Consider the following 17,362-nt stretch of genomic DNA (forward strand, 5'->3'; position numbering starts at 1 on the left):
GATAGGTGCTTGGAAGGAGGGGGGATTGAGGAGTGACTGACATGGAATGATGCTATCATAAGAGTCCGCTCCGGGAAGACGGGTATGCGACCCTTCTTTCAACCTTTCCACTGGGGAAGGCGTTTTCAGCGGTTTCAAGTTGTAGATGAGAACTGTACAAGTTCGTCTCGTCAGTTATCTGATATTCCGTGATATGACCTGCATTACTCATTCACTGGCATCCACGGGTTTAAACTTGGAAGATCACAACCATCCAGCTCTCTCGATGTAAAATGCCTTGTTGGGATCAGATTGGACCTTTCTAGACGTTGACAACACAAGGACAAAGCATATCATATCATGCCATGTCGGCAGATAACGGGGTTTCTTTTTCCTTTTTTTTTTTTTTTCTTCGCCTTCACATGATTCACGTCCAACCCATATTCACATGTATGTGCGTGACTTGACGTGCTTTTCTTTCCACCAACTCTCCCCCCGCACCACGACACTGGCCATGGGAGATGGCGAAGAGATGGATGGTCAGAACCTCAACAGAAATGGAGTATGCCTTGCAGAAAGCCGTTGTTTCATGTTTCTCCCACTACCACATGAAACAATGAAACATCTGTCAAGCCGAAAAAGTGAAAAAAGTGGGAAAAGAACGGGGAAGACGAAGAAACTGCCAAAGGTCTGGTACCCGGGATGGACAATGGCACCACATGTTTAATCGGATGCGACTGGATACCTCGTTCAGTTGGAGTTTGACACTTCACCTAGCATTAGTCGAGATGCCCTAGGTAGTAGCTTGCGTTGTTAGTCTTAGTGTCCATATAGTTAGTGTTCTGCATGTTTTAGTGCGAATTTGCTGTGGCCAGTGGATTTTTTTTTCTTCCTTCTTTTTCCTCTCTCTCTCTCTCCCCGCTGTTTCTTCCCTTCTAGGCTTTCCTTCCCCTCTTTTTTCTGAGTAAGAAGGAAAAGCAAGAGTCGGTAAGAAGAATTCTAGACAACTTCCAGTCTTTGGTTGTCTGCCATTCCATACAGCATATATTGATATCACCCACACATGTATCGATAGGTTCCATGCCGTCCAATCGACGGGTAAACTTGCCCCATGTCCGAAAAGGTAATGGCATGGTAGTGTATAAGTTGGGTTTAAGTGATCTGATTGGCCACCAACAATGCAGGGTTGAATCGGACCCTTGTGGAATTGGTCGGGCTGCCATGCGGGACGCAAAGACAGGGGGGGTTGAAAGACTCGAAAGTGAAAGAAAAAAAAGACAGAAATGCGCGACTGACAGCACAACAGCAAAGTTGCAGATCGGCGTTCTGGTGTTGCATGAAAATTGGAGAACAAACTGCAAGAACCGTCGTCAGTGTTGAAAAGCTCCCGTTCGGAGGAAAAGGCCGCGGGTCGCCGGCAACGTTAGCGTAGGTAAAACGGACTGAGACGACTCCAACTCCGAAAGTCCCCGTGGTCTCGGTGCTGCGCAGGCAATGTCAAGAAACGATGAAGTGTAGATTTTTCATGTCAAGACGCCTGGGGTATGATAGTCACATGAGGACGAGGAACGTTACTACTGAGACGTTACGATCTCGGGACAATTTTTAAAGGGGGTGACGGTGACCTTGCGGCGATCTGGCTCGCTAAAACTTTGGAAGAATATATTCACCTCCTGACCTGGCCTTGCTCGGTGAGTTTAAGGGAGAAAAAAGGCCGGGAATTGTTGTACGAAACCTTGTAACTGACCGGACCGCCCTCTTGGAGTACACTATGTACGACCGGAGTGAACATTGTCATCGACGTTTGAACGGGCGCTTAAAATTGATGACGCTGTGGGTTTCCGATCCGAAGATCCTATCCTCCCTTGAGATGTGAGACTCCGAAATTCTAAGCGCCTACAAACCTCGTAATGAGGCTGTGCAACTGCCGACCTTTACGGTCATTGTCAAACCTTTTCTTCAAAGTAAGGAAGGAGAATGAAGCAGATGATGAACAGGAGAGCTCCGGATATCGGATTGAGCTGGGCTGGCAAAACCGGCCTCTAACAATTTCCGTAACCGCCCAGCCGCCGCTGATGTTAACGCATGTTCAGGGTTATGCCTACCTAAAGACCCTAGGGAGTTACCTAAGCACGGCGACGGCACGATTGGGCGGCTGTTTGATTAACCCGACCCGCTCGCTGTGTTAGTGTCCTACGCTACAACTGCGCACGGTTTCTTAACAAGTTAATTGAAGCGCAAGCGACATTCCATGTGCAAGCGCCCTCGGGTGCGCGCTTCATACTACGGTCGTCAGCTAGACATCATCTTTGATCTTGTCTACTTCATGGCGCTTAGGTAGTTTCAGTCCGGCAAGAAATTCGTGCTTGCAATCTTCCAACCCCTTCTGAACGACGCCGTACCTGCTCGATCCCTACCTTGTTTAGCTTCGGCGGTCGGTCGTAAGACAAAGCAATTTCAGTAACCGCTCGCATCTTGGAACCCTTCAGACTCTCGACCGAACCTCTGCCCCTCTCTCTCTCTCTCTCTCTTTTTCTCAAAGTTGAAGGTCTGAGAAAAGCTAAGCAGTCAATGGGTCCACCTAAAATAGGGCCGTCATAGGGTCGGAGGTTTCTCCTAGCACTGCATTTCCTCTGTGCAGAGGAGAGATGCGACTGGTAGCGGGGAGCAATCGTGGAGCTGCTCTGGAGTCTTGAGCAGAAACATGATGCGAGGGAGACATCAACGAGCACGCCCAAACTCCGGATAGCCGAAATGTCGAACGAAAGGATGGAGAGGATGGGTGCCCAACCCGCCTTACTTTTTTTGTTAGTGTCGGCCTGGCATGCAATGCAGTATGTATGGACATTGCGAGCTATCACTATCACTGAGATAACGGGGAGGCGAGTGCCTTTCCAGCTGTCGTATCAGAACACTTTTCTCGGACGTTCTGGATTCAGTGAAAGTAAAAGAGCTGGCCTTGCATCCGTGCCTGACCTTCTATAGTGTAGTCGAGCCGTGGCAGCCTTCCGTTTGGCTTTTCGACTCTGTGGATGGGTCCGTTCAGCAGCAGTCCTGCTCAACGGCCTAGCATGCCTTTGTCGCCGCGGGGTAGATGTCTTTTGAGCTGATGGTGGTGCGGTGGTGGTGTCCGGGTGGTGTTGCGAGAAAAAGACGCGATGAGTTCGAAGCCTTGCTCCATCAGACGTGTCGTGGCTCGACTCGATGGCCCTGGCTGCGATGTGCTGCGGGAAGCACCGTCGTGATGACCCCGCGTCGAAGTGGCATCTGGCAGCATGATCGACCCCCCATTCGGTTCCGCCCTGTTCTCACTTGTCTGTCAGTTTGTTCCCCCCCGCCATATCCTATGTATCCCGATATTGACCCCAAACACACGCTCCAACAGAAGAAGTTCTGTCCCTGGCCCGCTCTTGCTGCCATCTGCCATTTGCCGTCTGTCTGGTTCGGTTCCCACGTCGTCCCGCGGCTGGCGCCTGGGCCCAAGATCTCGAAAGAGCTTCTGAAAGTACCGTTGCTACTGGCGAGTGCTGGATCAAGTACAAACGACCCTTGACGGGTAACGGTGCTACGCTGTAGGCGGGACCATGTGTCTAAATATGACTCATAGACGCCTGCATGGCGGCTTGCACCGACATGGGATTTTGAGCCAATGGTGTTGCTGAGATGCCCATCTACCTTCGACTTCTCAGAACTAGGGCTTCCCAGAAGGGAAAAGGGCTCTTCTTTGCGTGAAGTCCCAAAAAAGGGAGCTTGGGCCATGAAGCGTTTTGAGGAAGCTTCCACATGGAATGAATGGAGCGAGAGAACGTGTAACTGCCGGTACATCTTCTTTGTCCTCTTTGTCCATTGTGTCCCCTCCCCCGATCCGACATGTTGATGCATGTAAGTGAGACTCAGGATTATCGGTATCTTATCAGTCTACATACCCTATCATTCCTCTCCTGAATGGTGTTTTCGACCTGTGTTTACCTTTTGACGTCGACCTCAAAGCATCATGTCTCCAGAAACCGACAACCACAATGGCGGCTATTCTATCCGTCAATTACGAACCCATTTCTCAACTATCCAAATAAATCGTCGAGTGACATGACCCTGGGTCTCGACGAGCGCCATAGATCTCCGCGTTTCAGATTTATTTGGATATCTGAGCAATCAGAGTCGTCCATGGGTTCCAGCCTTAAACCCGACTGCCAAGCTGCTAACCACCAAAGACTAGGGTCGCGACAAGGGCAAAGGGTAACAACGTAGCCAAGGTAGCACTGGAGGCTGCAAGTTGCTCTTCTCTTCTCTTCCTCTTTCCGGCAATCCCTCTTGGACCTCTCCACCAGGGGTAGGACTCACTAAAAAAGTATTCACAAGAGATACGTACCTTTGTGAGCACAGCTTACACGCCTGTGTCTCCGAGCATGTCTCTCATGTGGTTTTCGCGACCGCGGCCCACGCTTAACGCTAGTATTCCTATGCCCATGCTTCTCGCGCCGGCAATGGGCATCCATCGTCCAGTCCTCTGCTGGTGCGTTCATGGGTCCATACTCTCCGGCCCTCCATGGCCTATGATCTCGAGTTATCCATCTGAGAGATGAGGATAAGTATAACCTTGTTTCCCTCCTCTTGTTGCCCCTTCTTGCTTCATGTCCAAACAACATCCTCTCTTCAGGCATCTAGAGTCTCAAGTGTCCGGGCCAAGACCATACATACGATCCCTTCCTTCCTTTTCACCTCCACTCTCATACAATTTAGAATCACCATCGGAGCGGGTCTCCTTCCTATCCTTGTTTTCCAAACTAATCTTGTAATCCGCTCCTTCAACTACACAAGCTTCAATATGTCTACGTAAGTTCTTTACACTACCCCAGACTACCATCAACTTCACAGCTAACAGTTGTTTGGACATAGTCTGGCAACAGGTATCCCTTACGAATTCACATTCCCATCGTGTGAACTTCCGGTCACTCCGCCAAGCTTTTCTTTCGACCCTTCTCTCCTTGAGATCAACTTCAACCCTAGCCATGTTCGCTCCGTCTCCCATAGCTCATCAGTCTACTCCTCCTTTGAGTCTTCACCCTCAGAGTCAGTGAGCGCAACAAGCACACGGAGGACAACACCGGTCCGGAGCCGGTCACCCATCCGTACTCATGGACCTCTTCTCCTCCCCAAGATTCGCAGCCAGGACCAGTCCATCGATCCATCCGCCGTTGCTGCTCCGGCTCCCAAGCGTGCTCGGACTATGCCGGGCCCAAGGATCTCCCGGGCCCGGGCCAATACCGACAGCTTCCGACCTGTACATCAGCGCAGCTACACCAACCCAGATGCCATCTCCTTCGCGACTCCTCTCCCCTTCACGGAGGATAACAGCGGCATCGTCTTCGCTCCCATCAACTATGTTGCCGAGCCTTCATCGGTACCTCACTCTCGCCGGGCGTCCTTGTGCAGCCTAGACCACGTCACCATCGAGAGATATGGCTATCCCACCTACCGCCAAATGCCGACCTACGTGCCATCCCAGACTCGGGCCAGCCTCAGCCCGTCGCCTACGCCGCAGCCCCAGGCCCAATTCCCCCAGCCGGAGTCTTTCATGTACCAGCCATATGCGCCGCGCGCACCTTCGCCGCTCGCTGCCGCCGCTCCCATCACCCCCGACATGACGCCCTCGACGACCCTCCTATCCTACCTCACCTCGTCGAACCCGGCTCCGTCGCTCGTTCGCACCATCTCCTTCCCGCTTCGGGATCCCCACACCAAACACTTCTGGTGGGACGTCCGACAAGTTCGCCCCTGGACCAACTTCACCGCGGCCTCCATCCTCTCCATCCCCGGCGCCTCCGCCTGCCTCTCGGTGCCCATCTCGCAGGCCCTCCTCCCCACGGCCTCTTCTCCCCACCACCGCCACCCCGAGACCGAAGCCGCGCTGCACTCCATCTACTCGGCTCACTACCTCCCCAAGCTCAACGCCGCCCTGGCCCTCTGCTCGCAGCGCCCTCTCCAGCTCTCCGTTCCCTCCAAGAGCCCCATGGCCGCCGTCGCCACCGGTGCTTCCTCCGCATCCGCAGCAGCAACGGACAACATGTTCATCGCCAACGTAGCCGGCGAATCCGCCACCAACAGCGTGGCCGCCATCTTCGGCGGCAAGCCCACCGCGCGCGTCGTCGGGCTCGTCAAGTCCTTTGACCGCTTCAACACGGGCATGCGCGTCGAGGGAAACATCAAGCGGGTCGAGTATCTGCGCGGCCTCGCGCACTTGCACCACGTCATGCGCGAGCACGGGTGCCGGTACGGCTTCATCTTGACCGAGATCGAGCTGGTGTTTGTTCGCAACGGGACCGAGACCACCCCGCATTTCGGGTATCTTGAGGTTGGGAGCGTGCAGCTTGCTGCCACGGGTAGCGAAGCTGCCGTGTCCGCGGAGAATGTGAACGAGGTGCAGATGACGGCTTGCTTGGCCCTTTGGGGATTGTGCATGCTTGCGGGCGACGAGCCTGTTCCTGGACAGGTACACTGGAAGGCGGAGATCGGTGCGCCCGCTGAGGGAACGAGGCGGAAGGCCTTGGCGAGGGATGAGTGGATGCCGCAGCCGCAGTTGGCGGAGAAGAGAGAGGCGAAGAGGAGTAGGGGTTGGATCTGGCCTGAGGATGCTGTGGGAAGGAAGGAGTTGGGGAAGAGGGGTGTGAGGTATGGTGCTTGCTAAGTTGAACTTGCGGCACGGTTGAGTGTGACGGAATGAAAAAGGGGCCTGGTACAAGGGGCGGTATTGATCTGGCATCATCAACATCATCTCGACTTGTGTGAAGTTGAAGAACGGGTTTCTTCACTCCACTCAGTCGAACGTGATATCCCCTTTGCTCCTTTTCTTCCCGCTAATGGAGGAAAAGAAGAGAGAAACGGTACATGAGATAGAAGTCTGGCACTTCACTCCCTTTTTTCATCAACATTTTCATATCTTTCTTCAACCTGGTTGTTGGCGAAGAGATTTTGCATTTGGCTTTTGGCTTCTTTTTCAACGGAGTTTAAGACGGGCAACAGCATGGGTTTAAAATGGGTGGTCTTAGCATTTGCATTTTCATGTAGCATACCAATTTTCCTTTGTCATCAAGAACAAGAATGGAAGAAAGAAAGAAAGAAAGAAGGGCGCCGAAAATCCCGAATTAGGGAAATGACTGGTTCATCATGATGCCCGGGAGTAAGGAGGAAAATTTGCATATACCATACCACATACATCAAATACCATAACACACCGAGACAATAGGTATACAATCGTTATGTGTGATGCCCCCAATCCAGTTGAACACATTACCGCGACTCTTGTACTAGTCTGAATATCCGAACAACACATGTATCCATCAATAACAGGATGCTGGACACATCGCCTCCAACCACACCGCCGACAGCTACTGTAGCCCATATATCTCAGTAGCCTTGGAACCTACCAATTCACTGAAATGGTGAAGCAAGACTTATGTGTTGTTGTTTAACAGAGCCGACCTCTGACTCGTGTAGATTACCGTCTTCTTCGTCTGTTGTTTCCTGTTTCGATGTGGATTTCTCGAGTCCGGCACTGAATAACCATGTAATGGTCTTGAACTAACGTCGATGCCTAATTCCAGTGGGGTGTACCTTGGCCGTTTATTGTCGAGTTCGGGTTCATCCACTTGGTTTTTGATCGTATAATTTTGTAATTTTGTAAACGTCTTTGCTCGTCTCGCAATAAATAGCTGTCTCCCCCCTTTTTTATTATTTTTTTTCTTTTAACTTCTTGAGCCCTCCTCCATTTCACCCACTCCCCTCCTGGTCCATCACTTTGCTCTTATGTTGACTGGTCGTAGTTGGGTCTTCCACACTTACCTCTACCCTCAGCTTCGCCGTCTTCACGAGACATCATGATATCCGGGAGTAATTATACGTCGCCTCAATTTCTTCGACCGAAATTATGGATGTCCAGGTCTATATTTGTAATACTTGGAAGCTGCTGGCTCACTGTGACTGTCAGGGTCTGTACTAGTATGGGTGGATGGGTAGGGGCTTTTAAATGCAATAGCATAGGATGAAAGGCCAATGACGAGATGGAACCTGTATCATTTTAACAGATGTTGACATGTGCCATCACAGTCCCTGCTATGTACATGTCTCACAGCGAGGGTGGACGTTAGTACAATCGATAACCTTGTACCTGGGGAGTGGTATACTGATTAGTCTTAATATCACGGCAGGTGTGATTCAGTTACAGTTTGATGACTATTGGGAGGAACATTTAGAAGTTCAATTCTTTGCAAGAACTCTTGATAGACGAGGCCGCGAGAAAAGAGGATTGCGATTGACGAGCACCATCTGACATTTGACTAGACCAGCACAGGGTCTACAGTCGGCAGTAATGTTAGGTACGAACATGGAGGTATGGATGATCAAAAGATCAAGTGGCAAACAAACAAACAGTGCTCATGTCAATTGAGTGAAATGAACCTATGGACGGCATACCCATCAAACTGCCTGAAAAACTTCAACAGACAATAACCAAATCAAGACAGGATGTATATGCTTACAAAGTACACAAGACGAGAAAGCGGACACGTTAAGGATAGGAAGCCAAGTCACTTGGGATTTCATCATTTCATGTGTATTGACGATTTACGTCTATCGTTTAGCTCTTGGCAGCACCGGCCTTGAAGAGGATGATATCACCATCCTCAACGACGTAATCCTTGCCCTTGGTCATGACCTTGCCCTTGGCCTTGACCTCGGCTTCGTCACCACCGAGCTCCCTGAGGACGTTGTAGTTGTAGACGACAGCCTGAATGAAGGTCTTCTCGAAATCAGTGTGAATGACACCAGCGGCCTGGGGAGCCTTGGTGCCGTTACGGATGGTCCACTGGCGGACCTCATCCGGGCCGGTGGTGAAGAACGAGCCGAGGTTGAGGGCCTTGCGCATCTGGATAATAATCTTGGGCAGAGCAGACTCGGCGCCAACCTTCTTGCACTCCTCGGCAGCCTCAGCCTCGGTCTCGAAGCGGGTGAGGCGCTCCTCGAAGGAGACGGAAAGGGGAATGATGGGATCACCCTTGGCGTGCTCGTTGATCCAGGCGGCAATCGCGGGAAGATGCTTGTTCTTCTTGCGGATGTAGTCACGCTCGGAAAGGTTGACGAGGTAGACGACGGGCTTGGCAGTCAAAAGGAAGAGAGGGTTGATGACCTCGATCTGAAATCATGCAGAGTTAGCAGATGTTTCTATGACCAATGACGAAACATGATGCATAGTGATGGATGGAGGGTGTGTCAGGATAAAGTTTTTGTCTCATGGATCCTCATAGAGGAATCGAAGAGCTGGGTTTATAATTCAGGCCTTGGGCCTTTTATCATCATTCAAGGATTGGAGGGTTATGCAGATGAGGAAAATGTTGCTTACCTCCTTGGGACCCCAGGTGCCCTTGCGGACCTCCTTGCCGTCCTTGAGGTGGGCCAAGATCTTCTCGATAGTGGCCTCTTCCTCCTTCCACTGCTTCATCTGAAGAGACTGACCGCCCTGGCGGGTCTTCTTCTTCTGGTTCTCGAGGGCTTTCTCGACGAACTCGATATCCTTGAGACGAAGCTCCTCGCTGATGATGTCAAGATCACGGGTGGGGTTGACATCACCCTCGACGTGGATAATCTCGGCATCATCGAAAGCGCGGACAACCTGGAAGATGGCATCGACGGCGCGGATGTGAGACAAGAAAGCATTGCCGAGACCAGCGCCGGTGGAGGCACCGCGGGTAAGACCAGCGATATCGTAGACAGTCAAGTTGGCGGGGACGCGCGACTTGGGCTGGTACTTCTCGCACAGCCAGTCGAAGCGCTCATCGGGAACGATGACGCGGGCCTCCTCGGGGTCAATGGTGGCATAGGGGAAGTTCTGGCGCGCGGGTGGTCGTGTTAGTTTCCGGTCGTCATCATCATCATCGTCGCTGTCGTCGCCAGGGTCGCGAGCGTGGGAGCGGGAGGAAGAGGGTCGCTTACGGCAGGGTTACCAAGGTTGCACTTGGTGATGGCCTGGAAGAGCGTGGACTTGCCGACGTTTGCCAGTCCAACCTAGAATCGGCATCGAGAACAGTGTCAGCGGGGTTGGGGAGATGGAGCCTAACCTAGGCGCAACCCACAATGCCGCTCTTCAGGTTGTTGCCGGGACGGCCCAGGAGGATCTTCTCCTCCACGACCTGCTTCTTGGGAGGCATCTTGTTCCGTTTGCTATAAGAACGGGTGGAGATGTAGACGAAGGTGCAGTCAAGCCCTTTTCTGTTTGGATGAAGCGAGAGGGGGAAAGAGGCAGAGCGGAAGCTGCGAGAGCTGGAGCTAGCAACAGCTGCTGCGACTTTGGTTCGGAGGAGGGGTAAAGAGGAGGGTTGAGAAGCGAAAAATAGGGATCGGAGCCCTAGGTGAGAAGACGTTTTGACGGTTGCCAGTGGGCTGAAAGGCTTACTACCCCCGCCCAAAAAATACACAACGTTTCGGTAAAAGTGTGAAAAAAGAAAGAGGAAGGTAAAAGGCAAATCTGCAACAGCGAGCCGCTAAGAAGGACAAGTCAATGTCTCAAAGCCGGCTTCCTTCCCTAGGAGTTGTTTGGTAATGGTCGATCGCTTGATGGTCCAAGATTGATTGTTTGAAAAGAAAAAAGAGCAACAAGGGTAACAAGAACCAACGTTGTCAAATTGCAAGGACAAGTGGTATTTTGTTTTGGGGGTTTTCTTGTTTGCGAGAATTGGCTGATCCAAAAAGATCACGGAAGGAAAAGGGCAAATGCAAAATTTTATCAGCCCTTGTTTGAAAACTCCGCCCAAAGCCCAAACAAAACACATGGATCGTGTCACAGTCAGTCCCGTCCCGTCCCATTCCTCCAGCAGCTCGAGTGGGGTGTCTTAGTTTTTTGCCCGTCCTGGAAGATCGATTCACCGATTCAGGCCCTCGCCCTGAGCGGGGTGTTCTCACAGGCGGCTCCCCTGCCCCTGCTGGGTGTGTGATGACGCTCTGCGACAGCCACCCCAGCACCTGTTCGCATGGCGTATGGCCCTTCGACGCAGCTGCCAGCCGCAAAGGTGCGAGATCTGCTGCCATGTCGTCGTACAAACACCCCAGATCGAGCAAATTGGAAGCATTTCGGGTAGTCATTTAACCAGTTATTTACGCGTACATTTGCATCCTATAGCTGAATGTCCTCTCCAGACAATACATCTAGACATTACCTATCTCCCTCCACGTGTCCATTTTCCGTCCTTCATTGTCGCCTGCTGAAAGCGTCCCTGTTCCCAACCGCATCGTGCGTATCCCGTCGTTTCGCCTCCAGCCTATTTCCATCGACCTCCGTGATAAGCGCTGATCGAGCGGTTGGGGGCTGAATAGCTCTTTGTCCTCAAGGGTTCGAGACCTGTCTTGAATTGCCAACTTCGGGTGCCGCATGCGCCATATCAAGCAGTGATCGAGCTTTTTCAGCAACCGAGTTTAACTGCTTACTCCCGCCCGTTCGACGAGTTTCAAGATTCCTGTCTCAGGTTCTCCAGTTTGTCCATCTGAGCGGGGGAGTGCCTCTACGAACCGTCGTCACCATGTCAAGCAAGAAGTCGCACAAGCCAGCAAGGCCACACCGATCGACCCTAGCAATTCCAAAGACCGAGATCCTCATCAACGTCTACGATCTCCTGCCGGTACGTTCCAATCTTCTCCGCCTTTGAACATCTCCCCCATGGCTACGACCGGTACTAACCAGCTCTCTTCTTTCGCTCTTCAAGCCCGGCCGCATCTCCTCGACCCTCTGGTTCCTCGGAACCTCCCTCCTCCATTCCGGCGTCGTCATCAACGGCCGCGAATACGCCTACGGTGGCCACGCACACCGAGGCAAGACGGGTGTCTACTGGACGGCGCCCCGCACCGAGCCGCCAGGGGGCACCTTCCGGTGCGAGCTCTTGCACGGCTTCACGCTCGCGACGCCGGCCGAGATCGACGCCATCATCCGCGAAGCGTCCGAAGAGTTTCTCGGGACCGCCTACAATCTGTTGACGAAAAACTGCAACCACTTTACGTCGCACCTGTGTCAGAAGCTGACGGGGCTGCCCGGGCCGGCATGGCTGAATCGTGCCGCCAGCATCGGCGTGGCTCTGCCGTGCATGGTGCCCAAGGATTGGATCGAGGTTCCCGAGTATGATACTGCGGACGGCGAGCTGGTTGATGACGTGGATCATGGTGGTAACGGGCGCGGAAACGGTGGACAACATGGGAACAGTGGTGGGCGGGACAAAAGAGAGGAGAGGAGGGCAGCGAGAGAGGAAAGGAAAAGGGCTGCGAGGGAGGAGGATGAAGAGGAGCTGCTGGCGGACGAGCGGTCGAGGATGTTGAGCAGTTCGGGGGAGTCGCCTACGCTTGTTGATCTGGGAAGGGAAAGAGACCGCGAACTGGCATCGACGACATATAATATCGGTAATGGTAATGAGAGGGAGGGTGAGGGGCAATATCGAGATGATGAAGGGGGGGCCGAAAGTGGGAAGGGTAAGGGGAAGGCGGCAGCGGTGGCTACGAGAGATTCTGCTGGCAGAACGCTACCGCCTGCGGAGAGGGCACCGGGTTCTTCTTAAGGTCGAGCTGCTTGGATGAGATCCCTATTTCTTATCAGGGGCCAGGTTTGCTTTTTTCATTTTGCATGGCATCGCTGGGAGTTATGGCTCTGTGTTTTTTTGTCTGGGTTTTGTTTGTCCTTGGGAGGTTAGCTATGCGCTTCATCAGCTTCTCTTTTCCTATGATACCAATGGCGCATCGTTGCATTTCATTCCATCATAGCTGGGCAATCCACTGGACAACAAAAGCCAGTATTGACGGGTCTATTTTCCTGCTCGAGCTCTTTCCTTTGTTCTATGCGTTGAGTTACTTTTTGCCTACTACTTGTTCTCTACTTCAGCCACTGGACGAGTGGTCGTAAGGACATACCGAACAGGTCCAGTATAATACACTTTTTCATCGACACTCTTGCATTTTGAGCTACATAGCATGTTGTTGACGAAGACTCAGATCTTACATAAGGTCTTGATTAGTGTTTTCACCTAGCCATAACACGTCTCGTACGTCTTTCCATGACCCATTGTGACGTCTCGCAGGTGGGTATCGTATATCTCTTCGAGATTGGCATCAGATAAGTATGGTGAGCATAAGACATACTTGCTTTCTGACATCTTTTACCATGCCTCGTGCAAGTTTTTCCGGGTCTCATTTTCGAGAGTGATTGCGGTACGCAAAACGACCGCCTGAGGCAAACATGTCAACCTATTCTCCAGCTCATCATTCATCTGTCACAGAGATAGTCGAAAAAAAAAAAGTCGAAGTATTCCGTCATCAATCTAAGGAGCAAAAGGACGACAAAGCCCCCCCAAGATAAAAGGAAAAAGAATTGACTGGAGTGGGATTCGAACCCACGCATCTTGCGATACTAGAATGCACCTCACCTGGTGGTGAAGAAGAATGTTCTTGAGTCTAGCGCCTTAGACCGCTCGGCCATCCAGCCATTAGAGATTGGTGAAAATTAGTCCAGTGCATAAATCTATATCGTGATTTGCAAAACTTACCACTGACACAAACTGTGCGTATACTCGGGGGTTGCGGTTCGCTTTTGGTTTGCCAAGCTTCTTTGCCCCCTCTCCCTTCTCCTATGGGGAGAGGGGGGAGAAAAGCTTGGCCAGCCAAAAGCGACCCGAAACCCTCGAGTAGTTGAATGACTTGCATTTGGAAAGGAATTGCGTACTAGTGTAGATGCTGTGGGGTATCAAGTTACGGCTTGTACAATGCCGAAATGCCAGAAAGACCGCAGTGATGCGCAAAAACGTGGATGCAAGAGGGGTATAGGAAGGTAGGTAGGTAGCGCAGTGGTCGTAGAAATGAGCCAAATAAGGACAGTCTAACACGGCTTGCTTTGGTGTACTACAGAAAAGACCGTTACAAAAGAGACTGTGATTTGTCTTGTAAGAATTTGGGAGCACATTACCCAGAGTCTATTATACCTCCTTTGATCCAGGAAACCCTTCGAGTTTCATTCTGTTGAAAGGTGCACCAAAGACGCGGGGAGGCGTGCACAATAGTCTACCCCGAGGTGTGATTTGACCTGCTGCTTGGTTTATCCTGACGACCGTTCTCGGCTGGGTAGATACGGGACATTATGGCAATAGCGGGTTAAGGCCGAGATGCATCCAGGGGTATAGGACTTTGCTCTGCATCGACAGTGTTATATTATCTCTAGATACCCGCTTTGTGAGCCCGAGGTTCGTGGAACAGGTACCCTTAGATAGACATTTACATCTGGCCCGAGCTCGCGAAATTGCAACTTGCGATCGTGGGAGCATGTATCTGGAGGACAGCCGTTCTACGTGCTTGTATGAGGGACATTGTAGAGGTAATGAGGATTACAAAGATACTTACCAAGTAACTGCATACACGATATATTTTGTTGCACATATGTGAGCTCAAGAGGGTCAGTAGGTGACTTGCATTGCCGTTCGGTGCATGCCATGCCCCTCTTGTTGGGCGTTCGATGGCCTTCGGTTCACTACACTGCATGTTTGACAAAATAAAACCGAGGAAAGGGCTTGTATAAGACAGCCAGCCCCAGAACTACGCTACCAAAGGTACATATGTGTTGCCTTGAGATCGAAAGTCTCGGGGCTTCATCGCTGATATCCCTTTTGACTGGACCATGATGCTGGATGTGGTGTAACCGCCATTTAAGATTATCAAACAGGCTGCCATTCGTCCCTCTTCATTTACAGACAATCTCTCGCCTATATCCCTTCCGTCTCACTAATTTATCAGTTCTCTTTCTCGTTTGCAACTGTCCAGCGGCAGCCAAAAGCCGTTCATGCAACAACAGGTTTAGCGATCTTCATACCCTTTAACGGCCCGGCCTCTCCCCTCTCAACCCTTCCATTCCACACAGCCATCTGCTCACAAAATCCATATAACGTATCCGTGACGCCCTTGTACCCAATTCCTCCCTCCTCCACACTCTTCCTCGCCCTGGAATCATCGCATATCGTGTACGCTGACACAGTGAACACCGCCGGCTGTAACATAGCCAGATCCCCTGTGGGCTCCTTCCACCCAAACAGCTTGGTCAGGACAGGGAAGTTGATGATCAAGTTAGCCCAGCCCTCGATAGCGTAGGCCAAGATCAGCATGAGCACGGGAGGCGGGTAGGTCTCGGTGATGGGGGTGATGGAGAGCAAGCTACTCAAGGTGTAGAAGTCTTGAAAAGCAATGGGCGGGCCGGGGTCGGTGACGAGGAGGGGACGGCCGGCGCAGGCGGGAGGGACGGGGCGAACGGAGGGGTTGAGTGCGGCTTCGAAGAGGAGATGGGCGATGGAGGCGTTGCGGGAGGAGATCCAATTTCTAGAGGCGTGGTTACGGCGTTAGTCGGAGGATCTCGAGACAGAGAAGAGAAGAAAAAAAAAAAAGAAAAAGAAATTACAGGGTATACTGACTGGATGACGTGCGGCGTCCAGGAGACAATGCTACCGGATTTGAGAGCAGGACTAAAGGTTACGTCGTTCTCTACATCTCCAAAGATGCCATTGCCGGGACGGACAACACCGGTACGGAAGCCTTCTTGGTTGGCGGCGCAGACCAGACGTTCAGCTTCGGCTTTGGCGCGAGCGTCTTGTTTCCCATTTCAACCAGCGTTCAGCAAAAGTTCATTACCAGTGCACCCACCAACCGAGGCTTAGGATGAGACTCACAGTTGCCAAAGAAGTCATCGTGAGCCTTCAACGGCTGATCGAAGTCATCCTCGTTGAACACTTGAACATAGTTACTTGCCAAGCTGGGAAGAGGCCATCGCCAAAACTTCATAGGCTTGAGGGCAACGGAGGACGAGGACGTGGCAATGAAAATGTCAGCACCGGCCTCCTTGGCAGCAGCCAGGACGTTGGAGGCACCACCGACGTTTACGCGAGCGACACGGTCATAGGTCTTGATGCTCCGTTCGCCAGGACGGATCACGGCGGCAGTGTGGTACACGGTCAGGGGAAGACTTGCAACAGACGCAGGCCATGGCTTGGAGAAGGCCGCTTTCACCGAGTCGGGGGAGGTGATGTCAGTCTTGATGACCTCAACCTTGCTGGCCACACCAAGAATTTGGGGACGACGAAGAGGAGCAAAGTCAACGATCCGGACACTCTCCGCGGACTGTCCACGAGCGAGCAAGTGTGAGACAATGTCACCTCCTACAAGACCTATCGTGGCGTGTCAGTTACGGTTACCCCTTTTCATGTTTCTCGTGCACGAGAAATTTGGAGCTGGCATGGCTCGTAAAAACAAGAAAAAACTAACCGGAACCGCCCACTACGATGTACCGTCTGTCCAACTTGGGTGGGAGATGTTTCTTGATATCGACGGGGTTCTTTTTGACCCGTTCATATGTCTCCCGTATATACTCCTTGCTCCAGCGATTGGAAATGGGTGACAGTTTCAGAGCTGTGGGTGGCACCGTTCGCATGGTCCTGTTGACTCCATAGACCCAAAGCGCGCCGACGATAACGACTGCAAGGCCCAGTGGCCAAAGATCAAGTCCTTCCACCATGATTTCTCATGGCTCTTGATGGCCTTGTCGTTGGAGTAACTCGGAGATGAGAGATCCCGTGGCCTGTCTCGAAGGTCGGGATTCTTTGAAGACGTTGTGCGTCGTGGATAGCAGCCGTGGCAAGCAAACGCAGTGCAACCAGACGCTCTACTGCTTGCTACGCATCAAGATGAAGCCGTTGACGATGCTGTTTAATCACAGATCAGGGTCCACGCGGGTCGTTGCGGTTAAATCCCCCTTTTTGTTCATTAATATCCGCGTATCCGCGGTGCACCTAGTCCAGACCATCTGTCGCCTCAATAAACACAGTAGGTTGGGCGCCTGAACAAGGATCAAGTGCGTAGATCTACCGGTCGCTGCCAGATGGAAAATCACTGATACCCTTCTGAAGCCGCGGCCCGCCCGGTCATTGATGCGCTCCAGGTTCTGTCGCCTACGGACCGAAAGCGCCGTAAAGATTTAACGATCCATTGAAGGCAAACATCAGACTTCATTATCACCACATTGCTTTTGAGTTCCATGATGTTTTCTGTCGTGAAGAACATGTGATATGAGGCAAACACAAGCGTTCTGGTTCCCATCAGAAGTTATGTGGAGGGTAACATACACATTGCTCGCCAAGGACCCTGTATTTCACTCACCCTGGAGGCAGCATTACTAGGTCTCAACCGGCTTGACATGGCGGCCACACAAAGGGACAGCGGTGCGTGTCGCAAAATATTATCAGAGTATGTAAAGTGAACTCTTGTCCGAACACAGCGCGCCGGCAGCTGATGTAGCACAGTTCAAAGCTTCGTCTCGCCTTGTGTGGAC

General features: G+C 51.9%; 4 protein-coding genes across 4 annotated transcripts; 2 read left to right on the top strand and 2 right to left on the bottom strand.

The window, feature by feature from the left end:
- Nucleotides 1-4,647: 4,647 nt before the first annotated feature.
- NEUTE1DRAFT_89349 (uncharacterized protein) lies at nucleotides 4,648-6,938 on the top strand (the record flags this gene model as incomplete). Its single annotated transcript, XM_009857044.1, has 2 exons — nucleotides 4,648-4,812; nucleotides 4,876-6,938. 2 exons carry the CDS (start codon nucleotides 4,805-4,807, stop codon nucleotides 6,662-6,664), a joined length of 1,797 nt encoding a protein of 598 aa, XP_009855346.1.
- Nucleotides 6,939-8,551: 1,613 nt separating this feature from the next.
- NEUTE1DRAFT_118506 (uncharacterized protein) lies at nucleotides 8,552-10,495 on the bottom strand (the record flags this gene model as incomplete). Its single annotated transcript, XM_009857045.1, has 4 exons — nucleotides 8,552-9,166; nucleotides 9,374-9,859; nucleotides 9,964-10,035; nucleotides 10,104-10,495. 4 exons carry the CDS (start codon nucleotides 10,176-10,178, stop codon nucleotides 8,612-8,614), a joined length of 1,188 nt encoding a protein of 395 aa, XP_009855347.1.
- A 1,048-nt stretch (nucleotides 10,496-11,543) lies between these two features.
- Nucleotides 11,544-13,065, top strand: NEUTE1DRAFT_89354 (uncharacterized protein; the record flags this gene model as incomplete). Its single annotated transcript, XM_009857046.1, has 3 exons — nucleotides 11,544-11,642; nucleotides 11,727-12,198; nucleotides 12,379-13,065. The coding sequence occupies 3 exons, from the start codon at nucleotides 11,544-11,546 to the stop codon at nucleotides 12,564-12,566; spliced, it is 759 nt and encodes a 252-aa protein (XP_009855348.1).
- Nucleotides 13,066-14,614: 1,549 nt separating this feature from the next.
- NEUTE1DRAFT_132580 (uncharacterized protein) lies at nucleotides 14,615-16,549 on the bottom strand (the record flags this gene model as incomplete). Its single annotated transcript, XM_009857047.1, has 4 exons — nucleotides 14,615-15,360; nucleotides 15,453-15,627; nucleotides 15,708-16,202; nucleotides 16,300-16,549. 4 exons carry the CDS (start codon nucleotides 16,547-16,549, stop codon nucleotides 14,829-14,831), a joined length of 1,452 nt encoding a protein of 483 aa, XP_009855349.1.
- Nucleotides 16,550-17,362: the final 813 nt, after the last annotated feature.

Source organism: Neurospora tetrasperma, assembly GCF_000213175.1.
Source record: "Neurospora tetrasperma FGSC 2508 unplaced genomic scaffold NEUTE1scaffold_81, whole genome shotgun sequence".
In the NCBI taxonomy this organism is placed as follows: Eukaryota; Fungi; Ascomycota; class Sordariomycetes; order Sordariales; family Sordariaceae; genus Neurospora; species Neurospora tetrasperma.